Consider the following 19,725-nt stretch of genomic DNA (forward strand, 5'->3'; position numbering starts at 1 on the left):
ATAGTTGTCTTTAGAGCAGATAGGAAAAAAATATTATAAACAACAACAAAAAAAGGAAGATATGCTATCTTTTTATATTCATCCACCTTTCCTGGAACTCTTTATTTCTTCATGTGTATTTGAGTTACTGTCTGGTGTCCTTTCAAGTAAGCCTGAAGGACTCCTTAGTATTTCTTAGATGGCAGGTCTGCTAGCAATAAACTCTTTGTTTTTAGTTTATGTGGTAATGTCTTAAGCTGGTTCTTGTTTTGAAGGATAATTCTACTGGATATAGATATTCTCTTGTGCTTTCCATTTTAATTTTTTTTTTAATTTTTAAATTTTAAAACTTTGACCATGTTATCCATGGCTGGCCTTTTAGCCTCTATGTTTTCTGAAAAGAAATCATCAGGATCTTATGAGGATCTTTTCCATGTGATAAGTTGTTTCTCTCTTCCTGCTTTGAAGATTCCTTTTCTTTGTTTTTTATCAGTTTGATTATGATGTGTCTACGTATGGAACTCACTGCTAGTTTTCTTACTTGGACTTTGTTGATCCTCTTAGATGTAGAAATGAATGTGTTTTTTTTTTTTTTAATCAACTTTGGTTTTGATTATTTCTTCAAATACTCTTTCTGCTCCTACTTTTTTCTGCTTCTCATAGTACCCCACAGGGCCCTACTCCTTCCCCCCACCACCACCATTTTTCTCTCTGTGTTGTTCTTTTTTGTTTTCTCCCTCATTTTTCTTTCTGTGTCTCAGATTGATAATCTTAGTTAACCTATCTTCAAGTTTGCTCTTTCTTTTCATGTCTGTTCTCAGCGAATTTCTTGTTTATTGTACTTTTTATCACTAGAATTTCAATTTAGTTTTTTATTATGCTTTCATTTTAATTGATACTTTCTTTTTGGTGAGACATAATTCTCATATTTTCTTTTAGTTTTTTATATATGGTTTTCTTTAGTTCTTGAATATTTTCAAAATAGCTGATTTAAGTCATCGTCTATAAATATAATGTTTGGGCTTCCTTAGGGACAGTTTCTATTGTTGCTCTTTTCCTGTGTGTGAACCATACTTACTTGTTTCTTTGCATTTCTCTTAATTATATTTTGAACTTCTGGGCAATTTAAATAATATAATGTGGCAACTCTGGAAATTAGATTCTTTCCCCTTTTCAGGATTTATTATTGCTTTTGTTATTGTTATTTGTTCCGTGACTTCAATGAACTAATCCTTTTTAATCTTATTCACTGGTCAGCTAATGATTGGACAGACTTTCATAAATGCCTGGACGCAATAAATCTCAACATCTTCCCGAGGGCTCTGTACGTGATGGGGGATGCTATGCCTTCACCACTCTGAGCAGTTGACAGCTCTGCCTCAGTTTTCATACTCTGCTTTCACAGAGCTTCATCATCAACCCAAAGTGAGCTCAGGTCTTCTTTTATCTTTCCTGTGTGTATACACAGCCCTTGAACCCCTGAAGACATTTCATTCCCTAGTTTTTCTTTTTAAGTTTTTCTTTTCAACTTTTGCTTTTCTCCCACAGGCAGTCACAATCTTAAGCAACTGTATGTGATTCTCCCCTTCCCTCCAACAAATGCCCCCAGCAAAAAGACTATTTGTACTGAGCAATCTCTGAGTCAGATAGAGACAGCCTTCTGAGTGGAGGCCTCCAGGGAATCAACAGGTCATTTAATGACAGTTTTCTGAGCATGGGGCTTTGGAGGCACTCCAGTTGGCTCCTCTAATGACTGTGAGACTCCTGATTTTCAGTATGAAGAGACTGTTACTTTTCTAGTAATGCAGCTGAGGAGATGGGGATAGCAATAGGACTTGTCCAGTTGCCACAAAGCTCCCTGTTCAGATTGAGAATCAGCCATTTTCCTTAAATAAATCCTTTCTGAATTACTCCAATTCTTTGACTAGAGTTCAGAAATAATTGGTTCTGATGATTTCTTCCAGTCTTCACATTGCTTTTGTGGAAAAGAGGCTTTTTAGATATCCTGATGCACTGTTTTCACCAATATCAGTTGATTTGGGGTTTTGCATAGTTTATAACTTTTTATCATTTTTCTTGGTTCTAGGATGTTCACATTCTTTCAGTTCCATTACTTTCCAGACATTGTGTGGCACTTAGCATGTGTTGCTTTATTTTACTGGTATATTACCACCACTGTTATCCCACTATTAGTACTACTGATAATAATATAGTGTGTTCTTTTAAACTATATGTTTACTAATATGAATTTGCTCATATACAGTTTTTATCAGGGAATATGTTGTTGTAGCACAAATCAAGTGGGAATAGACATGACCTTCATTAAGAGAAGAAAAAATATCCCTCAGTTTGACACTTGGCTTCTGCAAGAGCCCTTTGATTTTATTTTAAGAAAATTAAAATGCACACTTTCATCTAGAGACCCTGCCCTGTGGAGGTACAGACCTCAGCCTCTGGCAGTTTGTGCTGGACATAGCCTCAGACTCCACGTGCACTGGTGTTCTCAGCACATGCCTACCCTGTTCTAATAAAACATTGTACACCTTTCTATATTCGTTTTTAATATCCCTATACTACTCTACTACATTCAGTTACCTGCTTGAATAAACCAAGCTGCCTGCTCTATTCCCATAGTTTGTGTTAGTGTTAAGGGCTCTATTTCCAAAACTACATAGGTTTTTGGTTTTGTTTGCTTTTTTATTTATTAATTTTTAACAACTACTATGGCCCTTCTAGCTCTTACATCTATTATTATTTCTAGGAAAGTTTGTAGAACAAATTTGATTTGAGACTAGGGGGGCATGTGATAGGAAGGAAAGAGCAAAAACCTTTGAAATATGATTATATTTGGATTGGGGCTCTGCAATAAAATAGCTATGTGATATTGGCATAGTTAAGTATCAAGTGTTCCATTTATAAATGGAGATAGTAAAGTGGTTGTGAGGCAAATAATGTGTATAGGAGTTGTTACTTTGTCTTTTAGTTGCAAGTGATTACAAATTTGATAGTTCTGAGTTGTTGGTCATGAGCTTTTCTGTCAGATCTATTTGTTCCCTACAGTTTTTTAAAATAAGTTTATTGTGGTATATTTCACATATTATAAAACTCACCTTTATAAAGTGTACAGTTTTAGTATATTCATCACAATATAATTTTTAGAACATTTCAATACAACCAAAAAGAAACACCAGGCCTATTAGCAGCCATTTCCATATGCTCAGGTTTTGAATGGACTATCCTAACTCTCTTTTTCCTTTAAATTGTTCAATTTTCAGTGTCTAGTTTGCTTAGAATGCCTGTTATATTAACAAAAATGTTTATATTATACTCTGGGCTTTTGTCCTCATTGCCAAGAGTTTCTTTTCTCATGTCACCATGATCTGTGTTAGCTTTCTGTTGCTATGACAAAATACCTGAGATAATAAACTTAAAAGGAAGAAAGGTTTATTTTAACTTGTAGTTTCAAAGGTTTCAGTCTGTGGTCACTTTGGCCCTATTGCTTTGGGCCTATGGTGGCATAGTACATCATAGTGGGGAGTGTGTGGTAGAGGAGGCCTGTTCGTGTCATTGTGACGGACAAGCAAAGAGAAGAAAGGGGACAGGATCCCAATATCCCCTTCAAGGATATGCCTTCTAATGACCTATTTTTCTCCCACTAAGCCCTATCTCACACTGTTCACCACTTCCCTGTAGTGCCATTGCTGGGAACCAAGGCTTTACATGAGCTTTTGGATGATATTTCAGATTCAAAATAGAGCACCTTTGAAATACGACCTGAGTTTTTCCCAAATCAGACTGAAATCTCATTTGCCCCTGTTGTGGCGATTGCCTTGTTGGCTACTCTGCCAGTACTCTGCCTCCCTTAGTCAGGCGTGGAGTTTCCTCTTCCCTTCTTCTGTCTGTGGTTCTGTCTCCGTCTGCTCAGCTGACCCGTCTTGTCTGACTCTGGGTGTTCCCAAAAGTCCTGTCTGTGGCATTCTTCCTCTAATGCTGGGTGAGGTCGTCTTTCCGTGTTTTTAAATGATATCCTTTTCAATATCTTTCCTGTTCCTGTCAGTAATTTCCTGTTCTTGTTAGCAATTTGCTGTCCCATTGGGAATGTAAGTATGCCTGTTTCTTCACCTCTCCAACAATTTTGGGTTTACCTTTTTGAAATTTTGTTTTTAGTGTGTTTTTAGATATGCCATGATTATTTAGTGTTCGGATAATTTAGGATTGTTGGCTAAGCCAATTCCCGGATGTTCACATTCTGTTTATATTTTTTATTTCCTGTTTCTGGTCTGTTTTTTTCCTCTGAATACTAGTTTTTGCCCATGTGGATATTTGTCTATGATATATTTTGGAAATTAAATCTTAACCTATTTTTTTCAGTCAATATTTTTATAGTCCAGTTTTTGCCTCGAGTTTTTTTGGGGAGAGGAGGATAAAATATTTTAAAAATATATTTCTAATTAAATCTGCTTATCTGACAAAAGTAGTGTTTTCCATGGTCTAATTTCAGAAGCATTTGTCAGGTCCTTGCAGGAACAATACAGAGAAGAAAATCAGTTATCCCCCTTATTAACAAGATATGGAGAAAACAAAAATCGAGAGAAAAGTGAATAAAAGGAAGTTCATAGCGGGCCTTTTCAAGAACTTGAAATACAAAATTTAAAATAAATCTTTAGTCCTCAAGGGGAAACATTACTTTTATAGTTAAGGAGTAGCTTTTAGTTTTACTTAATCCTGTGTTTTGTTAGAAATATGGGAATTTTTAAAATATTATTATTAAATAAAGGTCTGCAGCCTTAGTACTGATACAGTCTAGGATCATCTCCTTTCCCAGAGGGGGCTCTCGTTCACTAATTTGCATCTTCCACTCTTCATACTGGGCATTGTTGGTCATGACATCCAACTAGGTGTCCAATTAAAGGAATATCATTTCTAATATGTTATATAAAGCCTTTATTTAAATGTTTTGAGTTTAAATAAAGGTCCATCTGACCTTTCTGTTTGCGTAAATAAGTAAAAATAAGTGTGTTAACAGTTCTTATTTCTTGGTGTTATGTAAGTTTCCCAGATAATTGAAGTACATTCTTCAGCTCACATATCTTATCTGTAATGCCAATTTTGCAAACCTAGTTTTACTGACTAGGAGATATCTCTTTATCTCCCTTCATGTCTATCATAGTTATTTGGGCCTTTGCTGTGCCTTGCTTTGAGTTGTAAAGCTTCAGGTGCATTAGTACCCACTAATTAATGGGTGTGTAATGTAACTGTGGAGAGTAGAGTGGCCTCGAGACACACTGAGCATCTTAAGTTGGGACACCCCTCCGGGCAGAGACTGATGATCCATTCCTCTGCTTGAGACAACTTGCCTGTGAAAGGGATCATATGATCAGATTCTTGGGGTCAGTCCTGCAACGCAGACATTATTGAGTGTTTTCTGATGACTAATGCATACCTGAAAATGGTTTTCCACTGAAGTATTTCTTGAGATTGATATCAAACCACTGTTAATGCCAATGCCATTTATTTGTAATTTGCCTGCTATGTGGAGTGTAAGAACTTATTTTGAGAAGAGATCAGGATCAGAATTATGTACCACTTGTGTGGTATTTCTAGGATCTTTTTGAAAGGAAGCCTCTGCGGTTCCTTTGTTCAAGAAAAAACTAGTAATCCACCCATCCCTCTCCCCTTTTGTTTTCTTTTCAAATCATCTGGAAACCACCTAATACTCTTTCTAGGTGTCCTGGAGCTTCTCATCGGAGAGTTGCCTTAGAGAGAAGGAAAACTAGTAAAACTCAGACAGAGATTGAGAATGAAAATGGATCCACTATAATAGATCCTTCAGGTACTTTATCTCTAGAAACAGACTGTTTGGGGATGGGGACAGGCACAGGCACAGTGCCCCCTGAGCGGAATTCAACACCTGCATCTCTTCCCACTTGGACTGAAGAGCCTGGCTTGGACAACCCTGCCTTCGAAGAGAGCACCGGAGCCGACAGTACGTGCAGTTTATCTCTTCGTGTACTTCTCTCTCTGTTGCCTTCTTTCCCACTACTCTTCCAACACTTTGTCCTCTTTAAAAATATCACTTTGAGATGTAATTCACATACCACATCATGCACCCTTTTCAGTGTACAGTTCTAGCAATTTGCATTTTAGAAATAAAACATGAGTCTTACCCTGGAGGAAGGTGAGCCTTCCCATCCCTTTTCTCTAGTAATCCACAAATTCACTGGTCATTCACGCAGTTCTTATTATTCATGTGTATGTGTTCAGAAACTTGTTTGTCTCTTGACATAAGAAATCAACAATATCAAGAACAAAACAAAAATGTTAGCTGATATCAACTGCTTATTCTATGTCAGGCACTATATTGAGTACTTTCTATTTGATTAATTAAATACTTAAACATCATTAGAAGATTAAGATTAAAAGGGAAAGCTTATATAGCCACTAGGTAGCTGGGGATTTGATATCTGACTTCAAGAACATGCTTCTAATCATTATTCACCTCTGGAGCTAACCACAGCTCTATCTGTACACCCCACCAGGAAATAAAAGGAAAGCCTGCAGTTCTAGATCTTAGGCAGCCTCTGCAGTTAGCCTTACGTATTTTACTTCTAAAAATACTTTTCTCTTACAACCTACAAATTTTACTGCATACTTAAATTTTTCTGGCTATAGCTGTGGACCCTTTTCATCTCCTAAGACTCAAGATCTGCCTCTTTCTTAGGAGCTTGATAAGGCAAATTTCTTAACACCTGAGGGCTTATTTACTACAGAATTAGGGTTTTCTTTTTTCACTGCCTTGAACTATTTACACTGCTTCATGGCCTAGACTTTCTCTTCTCTTATTAGTCATGGCAAGATGATTTATGTTAATGTTTCTTCATCAGATCATTCTTGTCAGCCCTAGCGATCTGATATGCAGTAGTTATTTGTTGATTATTTGCTGGTCACCTTTGGAAAGAGGAAATTTTAGATAATGTTAACATAGATTTCGTTTGTCATTACATTTCTTATCCAGTGGCATTGCTTAATTAATCATCTACATAATAACATGAGAAGCCTTATTGACCTGAAAAGAATCAGAATATAAAACATTTTTTTCTTTGTTTTTCTTCTCTCATTTTCAACTTGGCAGCTTCACAACAGCCACTTAGTTTACCAGAAGGAGAAGTTACCACCATTGAAATTCACCGGTCCAATCCATACATTCAGTTAGGAATTAGCATTGTGGGTGGCAATGAAACGCCACTAATTAACATTGTCATCCAGGAAGTCTACCGGGATGGGATTATTGCCAGAGATGGGAGACTCCTTGCTGGAGACCAGATTCTTCAGGTATCAGTTTTAGTTTTTTCTGTTAACTTGGGCCTTTTTGTTCTTGTAAGTTTAAAACTTAGAAAATTATGATATTGTGGAAACTGATAGAAAAGTTTTTCTATTTTCATGTGCAAAGCAGATCAGAATTTATCTTTAATTTTTTCTATATCCCCATATACTTTTACATATATATATATATATATATATATATATATATATATATATACACACACACACACACATATATGTATACTTAATTTTCAGTCTCACATGTGACTGTATACACAGTACCAGGCTCTCTGGGCATGCTAGGTTCTTCCTGGCTTAGGCTTCATGACTGACTAGTCCAGGGTGACCTTTACCCAGGCTGAGATTTTCTTATCCATTGGCATTTCCCACACCCAGTTTTCGCATCCATCTCTTACTTTTATGTCTGTTTTATCTTTCTATATATTGATTACTGACTGTAGTCAGAACCACAAACCATTAGTTACGTGTTTTTTTTTTTTTTTTGGTGGTATAGGGAATTGAACCCAGGGCCCATGCATGCTAAGAAAGTGCTTTGTCATTGAACAATACTACCCCAGCCCAACTTACTTATAATTTATATCACAGAAACTTAAGACAGAGTTCAGAAATTTTAGTCATCTCTTACTGACTCCCACATACACTCTAAGAATTCTAATTGCATTTTTAATAACCCCTGATACAACTCTTTCTCTTGTTCCAGAAGATTATTTTTTAGAAGAAATAAGTATTCCCCAAAAAACAATTAGCATAGACAAGATAATTTATTGGAGGGCATATTGAAACTTCAGAGATAGGAATAGTAAGAATTCTCTATACAATTGGAATTTATATGAAGATTGGTCTGGACATTTGAATCAGTGTAATGATATTTAAAGCTCAAAAAATGGAATAATTTCTGGAAAGAGGAAATAAATACTCATGAACAAGAAAATCTGTCTCTTAAGAATCAAGTGCAAGGACTTTTCCTTCTTTAGATTTGTTGTTGAGTGTAGCACCATGATCTTCAGATACCTACCTCGTACTTCCATTTGCTCTGGTGTAGGCTTCGCTATTTCATGTCTGATTAGTAGAATACCCTACACACACACACACACACAGTGGTGTTTTGGAGCCCATAAGTGAAGCTACCCACTTTGTCCAGAAGTGGAGAAGTAAAACTCTTGTGGTCATTGAGAAGTGAAACTCTTGTGGGATGGGGCTGTAGCTCAGTGATAGAGTACAAGGCCTGGGTTGAACCCCTAGTACTGCAAAAAGTAATAAGTAAAAACCCTTTTTGAATGTTTTTTTCCCCCTGTTTGGTTTTTTGTTGTTGTTATTTTCTACTTCATATAAGCTGGATATGGGTAAACCAATTTGAAAATGCCCAAGAAGCAGTAAGATTATTTGCAGACCAGAGAGCTAAGCTATAGTTTTATTTAAGCAAACCATGTGCAGCTAACAGTGGGTGACTTTGTTTCCCCCATATTGAAATAGATATAGACAAAGAGAGAAAGATACATGTACATACATTTATGTTACTTTATTAAAAGCCTCTTTGCAAAGGAGGACCATATACTCTCAAGATCTTTTGCTGCTATTCACAAATTTATAGTTTTTAAAGAACAACTTTTATAAGCTTTATCAATATCATTATTAAATATAATATAACTTTTAGAACATTAGTAAGAATAAGTATTTTAGTTTGACAAAAATCATTGATGATTTAGGTGTTTCCAGTTTTGAAGGAAAATAATTAGTCGTGTATTAATCACTTTGCTTAAAACACGCGCGTGCGCGCGCACACACACATACACACACACACACACACACACACACACACACACACACTCTCTCTCTTAACCCAGAAATGTGGTAGAGTTTACTTTGCTGATGATGTTTTACAAAATCTAGAAGGAGCATTTAATTTGGTCTGTCTGTTCTCTGAATTTCAACTGACATCCAGTTGTAGGATATTTCTCAGTCTATTTCACAAAGAAAATATGAGACAGCATGTTTGCATGAGGCTGGAAAAAATAGTTGGATTTCAGCCAGATGTTTTGTAAAGTCCTTTATGATATGACCAAATTTGAGATGTGAACCTAGAAATAGGTAGCTTTTAGCTGATGAGTCCATTTCAGCCTAGTTTTGCAGAAACTACCTTAAAGTTCTGGTCTTGACCCATGTTAGTCAACATTTCTATTAGTCTTGGATCACCACTACTAAGTGCCTATATGTTGCAGACTTGGGGAGAAGTTTATATGTGACAGCTATCAATTTGATGACTGAAGTTTAAAAGATGAAATTTTTAAAAAGAGGTGAAAAGCAATAAAATTCTAGTTAGTAATGTTCAAGTTAGTAAAGTTCATCCCAGGAAAAAGAAACCAGCAAACCCCCAAAAGATAAATCAATCTCAGATAAATAGGAAAGGGGAGATCTGGCTTAACATGAATTTATATGAAAAAGATTTAAGAATTTCAGGTGATCACAAACACCTAACTCATAGCCTGCTCCAACGAAAATGTTCAGAGAATGTTTGTTTTAAGTCAGACCAATTCAAAGAATTCTAATTGTTTAAGAAAAAAAAAACCTAAAAATTATGATTATTTACTAGATGAATATTTGAACTGGATGTGTTTTCTAAGTGATCTTACACGTCCAAGGATCAGTCACTATAATTATTTCAAGGTTGTAAAATTTAATAAATGATATCTAGTATTGAATTATGATTAGCGAGTTAGATATATACTTGTATAATAAAGAATTAAGAGTAAAATTTTAATTACCTACTTTTCTTAGAAAGTCACCCATCTAAAGTAGGTTGTGCACTTGGAATGTGCCATTTTCCTTAAAATAGAATTCAGTTTATTTTCTCTGGGTTAAGTGTACTTCATTTAGAAAAACAAATTTGTAACCCAGTGGAGCTCTGGTTTATCAGTTAGTATGCCAGAACCAAGGACTCTAATTCAAGACTATCATCAAAACCTATGATCCTAAATCCTATTCTCTATCCAGTTCTAGTAAGTTGATTTTAGAAACTGTATTTTTAAATGTCTTCAAATTGGTTTTCTTTATAAATTATGTAAAATGCTGTATAGCATTTTCACAATCTTATTTCCATTGAAAGTGGCATACAAACATTTCTGCAAATTAAGAAAATGAAAGATTATTATGTGTTGATCCTAATTTTGTTTTTTTTCCCTAGGTCAACAACTATGATATCAGCAATGTGTCCCATAACTATGCCAGAGCTGTCCTTTCTCAGCCCTGTAACACTCTGCATCTTACTGTGCTGCGGGAGAGGCGCTTTGGCAACCGAGCATACACCCATTCTGACAGCAACTCTCCACGGGAAGAGGTTTTCCATGTGGTTCTTCATAAACGGGACTCTGGAGAACAGCTTGGCATTAAATTAGTACGAAGGACAGATGAGCCAGGTGTTTTTATTCTTGACTTGTTGGAAGGGGGTCTGGCCGCCCAGGATGGCAGGCTAAGCAGCAATGATCGTGTGCTGGCCATCAACGGGCATGACCTGAAGCATGGGACCCCAGAGCTTGCTGCCCAGATTATTCAGGTAAATGCCGAATGTTGAGCCTTAACATCTGGCTATATTTGTTTTGACTGGTGCATAACATCAAAATTCAGGAAACATTTGATAAACTTTATTAGAAAGATCAGACATGGCTACCTTAATTCTTCAAAATTCACACTAATATAAGTTTTCTTGTAGACAAAGGTTTGTTTTTTTTTTTCTTTCTATAAACTGTCTCCTTGTGTGAACTTTTGTGTGGATTCTTCACAGCATAAGCTCTACAGTTCACAGTCTCATTTGATTGCTGGATTCCACCTAGTAAGCGAGATACAACAGAGAGCAGTATCCACCTTTAATGAGGAGGAAGGTGGAGCTCAGGGAAACTGTAATTACCAAGGCTATGACTTAGCAGTGGTTTTTAACTTTTAACTCCCCTTAACTCCCCTTTTAACTCCCCTTCAGGATCTATATAAGTAAGGGGCAAATAATATTTTAATAAGAAAAATCTTTGCATGGTGGCACACGCCTATAATCCCAGTGGCTCGGGAGGCTGAGGCAGGAGGATTGCGAGTTCAAAGCCAGCCTCAGCAAAAGCAAGGCACTAAGCAACTCAGTGAAACCCTGTCTCTAAATAAAATACAAAGTATGGCTGAGGATATAGCTCTGAGTTCAATCCCTAGTACTCTCCCCCGCCCCCGCCCCCCCCAAAAAAGAATAATCTTTCTTGGCCTGGTGTGGTGATGCACACCTGTAGTCCCAGCTTCTATTTATTTTCATTTAAGATGTCCATAACATTGTTGACAGAAATATATAGACTAAGAATTAATAGGACAAGTGCAGTTGTATCAATATGTAATCATACATTTGTGGACATACACATAAAAAAATGTTTGGAATGATGTTCTATAACATTAATGTGTTTATACTGAATGTGATTTAATTGTCTTATTTTCTATATTTTTCCTTCATTTTTTGTAACCCAAAAACAGTAAGACTTCTGTTTTTTTTTTTTTCATAAAGGACCTTAAATTGAGCAACTTCAATTTTCCAGAGTTTAGGAAATTTTATACCACAAAATATGATGCCTTCAGTTATAAAAATTCAAATATGAAATATCAGGGAAAATTTTTAAAGTTTCTACTTGTATGTTACACATTCTACATTTTGGTTAGAAACTCATTTAAGATAACGAATATTTAAACATTGTTTAGAATATTTAAGTATTGACTGAGAAAATGTACAAATAATAGCGTATTCCTCTTATTAGTCTTCTTACTTCATAAAGTACACTTGACTTTTTTATTTCCTCAAATTCATGAAACTACTAGATTTCTTTTTTCTTTCTTTCTTTCTCCTTTTTGTTATCTTCTCCCTCCTACCATTCTCCACTCTCACAAGATGAACTAGTTTTCAGCAGTATAGCAACTGGCCAATGTCCACAGAAATGAGTCTCAATAATTATCTTTTCAAGAATTTTAAAGCTATCTAATTTCTTTAAACCTCAAGTCTATAAAATGAGGCCAATACCTGAATCTCCTCTCAGTGTAATAAAAGGGGTGAAGACTTGGATATTCTTATATAGTTAAATGTTCATTGTTATTTGATTCTGTGTTGCAAATAACATTTCTCAGTGACTGTCAACCTGATGCTCAATTATAATGATGCTGGTTTTGCTTTATAGCTTTTTGTTGTGCTTACTTTAAGAAAAACACCTTTGTGTTTCACATTTATCACTGTGGGGTATGGCCTCTATCATTAAATGCCACAGCATGCTGCAGAACCTATATATCATCTCTGGATTCACTCCCGCTGCTCTGTACAATGTTCTTCTTGAAAACATGTCTTCTCTCTAATAATGGCTGTCCCTACGTATTTCATAAGAGTATTAGAGAACACATTTTATGGTGTGTTTAAAACACTTTAAATTCCTTAAAAATTGAAAAAAGCACTAGTTTTCTTCCATGTTTTGTTTCTAAGTTTAAGTCATTTTGCTAAAGTCACTCCAGAAAGATCAGAAAGACTTTTATGAATGATTCTAGGGCTTTATCTGGGCAGTTGATGGGGAAGAAACATGCTGTTTTCATTAGCTAATATTTTAAAAATTCTGTGGTTGAAACACACATACACACACACACACACACACACACACACACACACACATATATAAGTGTTAAATTATTTTAGAGGTTTGTAACTATCATTTTAAAACTGTTTTAAACATAGATTCATACCTATTATACTAATTTATAATCCCAGCAACAAGGGCACTCACTCATAAATTGCCGTTTTATGATTTGGACAGCCTACATTTTAATTTCTAATTATTTATTTATTTAGGTAGTAGAGGTTGACCCCAAGGGTACTTTACCACTGAGCTACATCCCCAGTCCTTCCTATTTTTTATTTTGAGGGTCTCACTGAGTTGCTGAGGGTCTTACTAGGTTGCTGGCAGTCGCTCCCAAACTTGCAGTCCTCTTATTTTAGCCTCCCAAATTGTTGAGATTACAGGTGTACACCACTGCATCCAGCAGCACCCTACATTTTTAAAATTTTGATTTCTAACAAAATGTTTGCTTTTTTTAAAACCCTAAAACATTAAATGCATCGGCTTTTGAAATTATACTAAACCCGCATGCTAGTCTGTCATGTAAATTCTAAATGCACACTTCATCACATTCACAGAATTTTGTCTTTCAAGCAATTTTTGAAAAAGAAAAAAAGGATTTGCTTCCATTAATAGGTGTGTATAAGCAGCTTACAACTAAAGTTGAAATACTGATTTTTTATTATAAAGTAAGCAGGAAGGAAAATTAGTCTGTATAATGAAATGAAATCCCAAAAGGAGCTATTCATCTCTTCACACTGTGCAATGTAATAATCTGTGATTTGTCAGAATTTTAAATAACAGGATTCTGAACACTTCTTGGCATTTACCCTTTAAATCAAGTTCCTGAACTGCGTGGAGATGCTGGCTGAATGTTATTTCTTTGTTATTTTGAAGAAATTGTCTGAAACTGTTTAGTTTAATAAAATGCTTAAATAACAAATGATTTATAGTATGGTATTCAAATTGTTATTTATTTTTCAATTTAAAAGCTTAAAAAAGTGATTTCTTAATATTTTGACTTCAATCATGAGGAAGATTTCTACTTTTTATCACAATTTGTAAAATAAAGCTCTCATAATTCCCCATAGGAATAATAGTAAAATTGGGATTGTGGCCATGCCAAGAACAGACATCAAGTAAATCAGACCGGAACTTTTAAAATAAGAACAAGATAAATTTTCAAACATAATAGGTGTGAATCTCTGTTTGAATTAAGATTACAGGCCTCTAAATTTAAAATGAAGGTCATCAACATCTAAAACAGTTTAATACGCATGTTTGTGTGTGTGTTTCAGCCACAGAAATTTTAAAATATTAGCTAATGAAAAGAACTTCATCCTCCCTGCCACTAGATATATTCAGCTGCTCAGTTAAAGCCCTTAAACAATGATTGAGAAGTGCATAGTGTAATCTTTTTAAAATGGCAAACATTCTTCACGACAGTGTTTCCTCCTATGTGTTTCCTCCAGGCCAGTGGGGAGAGAGTGCAATTAACAATTGCTAGACCAGGAAAACCCCAGCCTGGTAACACCATCCGAGAAACAGGAAGTCACAACAGCAGCCAGCATCATGCACAGCTGCCCTCTCACAGCAGACCAAGCTCACATAAGGTGAGGTGGTTTTTGTTAATGTATGTTGTCCTCAAAGAATCACTGTTACAAGCTTATAAATTGTAAATGGAGGCATTTTATATGCAGATCATAGCTCAATAAATGGATTTTTTGGAACAATTTAATTGCAGGCTATTATTCTATTGAAAGTTTGTATCTTGGAGAGTCAACTTTCGTTGTCTCAATTCCTCAGCCACAAGAGATGGTTTCTTGGCAGGGAATGTTCCTCTGTCAAGTGGTTGACAAGAAGTATATGATCTTCCAGAAAAATCTGTTTGCTTAGTACTACTTGAAAGTGAGATTTATCTTGGGTTGCTTATTTAACTGTAAGTATTAGTTATATGATTGAAAAAGTATCAAAAAGATCAACATGTCGGTATTTAACAGTTGGGCACATTGCTTGCATAATAATTATATTTGTGAATATTAAACATGAATCATAAATTTTAAAAAATATTTTTAGTTGTAGATGGACATACTAACTTTATTTTGTTTATTTAGGGTTTTTGTTGTTGTTGTTGTTTTAAATGGGAGCTGGGGATCGAACCCAGTGCCTCATGCATGCTAAGCGAGTGCTCTACCACTGAGCCACAACCCCATCCTGTGAATCATAAATTTTGATAGATACATGTATAACATGTTTTCATGTGATAACTTAGAGGAATATTATCCTATTACAACATTAAAATTCCCATATGTTGAACTTTGTTACTGCTGCCTCCAAATTACTAAACTGGCTTTATAATATATTCCAATGTCATTTATCTGTGCTGAGAATTTTGATGTCTCACTTGGTAATTACAAAATTCAAAAAAGAATGGTACTTTAGCATTCTTGGTATTATTTACTCCATGCATCCTTCCTTTAAACTAAACTTCCAGTTGGACAGGAATTTTAAAACAATGATGTAATGCTTACCCAGTTATCTGAACATGAAAGCTAAATAGGAGCTTCTAAAGTTATTCTTCTTAAGTAAAATTACTAAAGTCCTTGGCTTAACAAAAACTGGTTGATCTGCTTAAAACCCATAGAAAGTTCCTTATCTGCTAAAGCAGCCTTTAAATTGAAGTATAACATTTGAGAGAATAATTCCCTTAGAATCTACTGTTGGTATCCTAAGAAAGCATAGCTGAAAGGCAGTATTTTTGGCCCATAAAGTTAATCTGGTTTTCCAAGCTAAGTACAAATGTGTCACTAGTTTTTGATTTAGTTAATATTTAAGAGAAATTATAACCACAGAATTGTTCTCTTGTTTGAACAAAAATCAAAATGTATAAAGGAAACCTATAATTTTGCCTTCATAATGATGACTATGAAACAATACCTGTAACCATTATTGTTTTGAAAAAGATTTTGAATGTTTCATATATCTAGTTGCTTCCATTACTATATATTAATATATGCTTTAATATATATATAATATGTATATATAATATATGTCAATATATTCTTTTATATTTATGAAATGGTAATATAAAGCAAAAGATAATGAAATCTTTTATGCCTCTGATTTTTTTACATTAATTTTGAGACACAGATGTCTGACAAAATTAGAATGTCAAGACAATTTTGAAAATTCTATTTAATCATTCTAGTATTCATATTTTTTAAAATTCATATTAATTTTTTAAAATATTCATATTTTTATTTTTTGTTTTGGGCACAGATATGTTTCTTTATAAATTTGCTATTTTTTATCCTCATTAATTTTTATGTGACACTGTTTTAAAGAATAAAGCCAAATTCATTCTTAATTTTAGGTACTTTATATTCCCTCATTGGTTAGAACAACGACATAGAATGAATTATAAATTTAGCTGTTTTCTTCTAGCAGATTGCATATGTTATATCAGGATCTGATTAAGAAAAAGATCTCCCATGGAAACCAAATTCACCCAGATTCACCAAGACAACCTATTCAGATGGTTGTAATCATCATTAAAAAGTACAGTACACACTATACCTCTTAATAACTGCTTTGATAAACATTTATATGATTTTTGAACCTTTAGTTCCTTGAAGCATACTAAATATAATCTTTGAAGTTTGCTTTAGTTCCCTGAGGAAAAATTGCATACATTTTAGCCATCTGAAGCTATAAAATAACTGCCCTTATTAATTGACTAAATTCATAAGGGTATGTTTAAATAAGTGTACTCAAGGCTATTTTCCTTAGTTGTCTTCATGACCAAATTGTGTTTGGCCAGTTTTGAAGAAAACTAACATAAATTTCATACCTTTAGATAGAAGACTAACCCTTAACAATGTTGACAAGTTCACAGCATCAGAACATTTTTCTAGGAATTCTATGCTGCTATACAAGTAGTTCCTTTGATAAATTTCAATCGTGCATGGATTGCACGTCAATAGAAGGGCAAATGAGCTTAGATTTCCAGACTTAATTTAGAGATTTGGTAAATACCATCATCAACAGTTAAGTACATGTCAGCTTTTTAAAATAATATTATATCTACTTTTGACATGTGTAAGTTCAAATCCCTTGTGCAGTCACTTACAATTGCAGGTTACCTGATTTCTCTGAGTTTGTTTCCTTGTCTATAAAATGGAGTCAGTAATAGTATTTACTTTTAACACCATTGTGAGGATTAAATGAAAGAATGCAAGCAGGCCACTAACTTTGCACATATTAAGCCTAGTAAATGTTAGTTATTATTTTAATATTGATATTGCATATGTATACCTTATTACTGAATTCTAATTCAAAGAACAGTGACATTTTAGATTCTCCTTTTTTCTTACTATCAGGAATGTCTTGGTATGAATAACAGTAACAAATGTTAGTAAAGATAGCTTTTTCCTGCTGGGTACAGTGGCGCACACCTATAATCTCAGCAACTCTGGAGGCTGAGGCAGAAGGATTACAAGTTCAAATCCAGGTTCAGCAATTTAGCAAGACCCTGTTAGAGTAAAAAAATTAAAAAGACTAGTGAGGATGTGGCTCAGCAATTAAGCAGCCCTGGGTTCAATCCCTGGTACCAATCAATCAATCAATCAATCAATATTTTTTTCCTGAGAATATTGGTTCATTGGAAATTTATTTACATGTCATTAATATTTTCAAAAATGTGGTTATTTTGTATCGTTTCAGCTTTTTATGAAGGTTTTGAAAGTAGATTTGCATTTGCCTCATGACCAAGCACTTACAGTCCTCATCAGTAAAAATCAGAAGATAGGTCTCTAGCCTTTTTTTTTTTTTTTTGGCAGTTTGCAAAATCCACACTTTACTTTTGTACTCTTCTATTAACTTTTCTTAAAACGATTTAGGGAGAAAGATACAAGTAAAATTAATTGGCTTGTCTTCAAAATTTAAAATTCAAAAGCATTATTTACTTTTACAGAGTTGATCTGTCTTGGAGCTCAAGATAATTATACAAATGATGTGTTGATTTTTTTTTTACTTCCATATATCAACAGTTCTAAATTTTTTGAGTTCCATAAATATTATATAAAAATAAATTAGTTCAAAGTTTGACACTGATATTAATTGTACATATTAAGAACTATGTGTTGCTTTCAGTCGTTAGGGGTAAAAAAATAAAATCACTTTATAAAGGCTACATAGTATATCACCTTGGTTTAATAAGCTGTTTTTACCTCAGCTATCTATTATTTCATTATTCAATATATATTTTTTTCTTTTTGCTTTAGGATCTTACTCAGTGTGTTACATGTCAAGAAAAACATATTACTGTAAAAAAGGAACCACATGAGTCCCTTGGAATGACAGTTGCTGGGGGCAGAGGAAGCAAGAGTGGTGAACTGCCCATATTTGTGACCAGTGTACCACCTCATGGCTGCCTTGCACGAGATGGCAGAATCAAGAGAGGTAAGATAGGATCTGGAGCATTTCCACCAAATCTTATCCCTGATGAAGAGTATTTACAGGTGTTATGATGGCTCATACCTATTATCCCAGCTACTGGGGAAGCTGGGGCAGGAGAATCAAAAGTTTGAGGACAGCCGGGGGGGGGGGGGGGGGGGGGGAAGCATGTCTTCAGAGTTTCCTATTAATGTCCTTGAATGTCCCTTGCATGTGATATCTTCCTATAGGGTTAGGTAAATACCCAATATAAAAGAAAATTGTTGAGGGCTGGGGATATATCTCAGTTGGTAGAGTGCTTGCCTTGAATGCACAAGGCCCTGGGTTCAATCCCCAGCACCACAAAAAAAGAAAAAAAAAATTGCTGAAACTTAATAAGGATTCCAGAATTTACAAACTATTACTTTGTTGGATTTTTTTTTTTTAACTACTCTAAAAGACTTATGCTTCAGCATTATGGCAGGTACTCTGAAGATTCATCTCATTAAAATATAAATGATGCTTGTGATAAAATGTCTATGTAGAAGAGGACTCAAAGAGGAGGTGGGGCAGAAGACAATTTTATTTTAGGGACAAACTCACTAGTTTAAGTTCCTTCCCTATGCTCTGTAATTTGCATAGATGGGAAGGTGTAACTTATCAGTATTACTATTGATAAAAACAACAGTCTTTATTGACTTAGTTGTTCATATGGAAAGAAAATTGAGCCTAAAATTTGTTTTCCTTTAGACTCCTGCCTCATACCATATGCAAAAATTAACTTATAGTGGATCCAAGACCTAAATTCAGAGCTAAAAGTCTTAGGAGAAAACACAAATGTAAATCTCATGACCTTGGATTGTGCACTAGTTTCTTAGATAGACACTAAGAGGTCAAGTCACAAAAGAAAAAAATTAAGGAAACTAAACTTCATCAGAATTAAAACCTTTTGTGCTGCAAAGACCACCACCTAGAAAGTTAAAAAAAAAAAAAAAAAGAATGAGAGAAAATATTTGCAAATCATATGTGTGTGTGTGTGGTGTGTGTGTGTGTGTGTGTGTGTGTGTGTGTGTGTATAAATGATATATCTAGAATATATAAGAAACTATTCAAACAATAAAAAACAGCCTAGAGAGACTGAAAGGTGATTAGTGGTTGCTTAGGTTTTATAGGTGGGGAGTGACTGCTCATGGGGTTTCTCAGGGGATGATAAAAATGTTCTAAAAATTGTTGTGGTAGTGGTTGAACAATATACTACAAACCATAAAACAATGTATTTTTAATGAGCAAATCGAATAGTATGTGAACTATTATATCAAGCTGCCTTGATATAATAGTTCACATACAACCACTACCA

General features: G+C 34.7%; 1 protein-coding gene across 4 annotated transcripts in view; it reads left to right on the forward strand.

The window, feature by feature from the left end:
• The window catches only part of Lnx2 (ligand of numb-protein X 2), a 66,588-nt gene that overhangs the window by 37,242 nt on the left and 9,621 nt on the right, over positions 1-19,725 (forward strand). For all 4 annotated transcript variants that reach the window (XM_078016191.1, XM_040281643.2, XM_005317054.5 and 1 more), the window contains 5 exons: positions 5,706-5,965; positions 7,112-7,311; positions 10,505-10,873; positions 14,408-14,548; positions 18,218-18,395. In XM_078016191.1, coding sequence (XP_077872317.1) covers positions 5,706-5,965; positions 7,112-7,311; positions 10,505-10,873; positions 14,408-14,548; positions 18,218-18,395 — 1,148 coding nt within the window. The remainder of the gene's footprint in view (positions 1-5,705; positions 5,966-7,111; positions 7,312-10,504; positions 10,874-14,407; positions 14,549-18,217; positions 18,396-19,725) is intronic.

This window comes from Ictidomys tridecemlineatus, chromosome 6 (assembly GCF_052094955.1).
Source record: "Ictidomys tridecemlineatus isolate mIctTri1 chromosome 6, mIctTri1.hap1, whole genome shotgun sequence".
In the NCBI taxonomy this organism is placed as follows: domain Eukaryota; kingdom Metazoa; phylum Chordata; class Mammalia; order Rodentia; family Sciuridae; genus Ictidomys; species Ictidomys tridecemlineatus.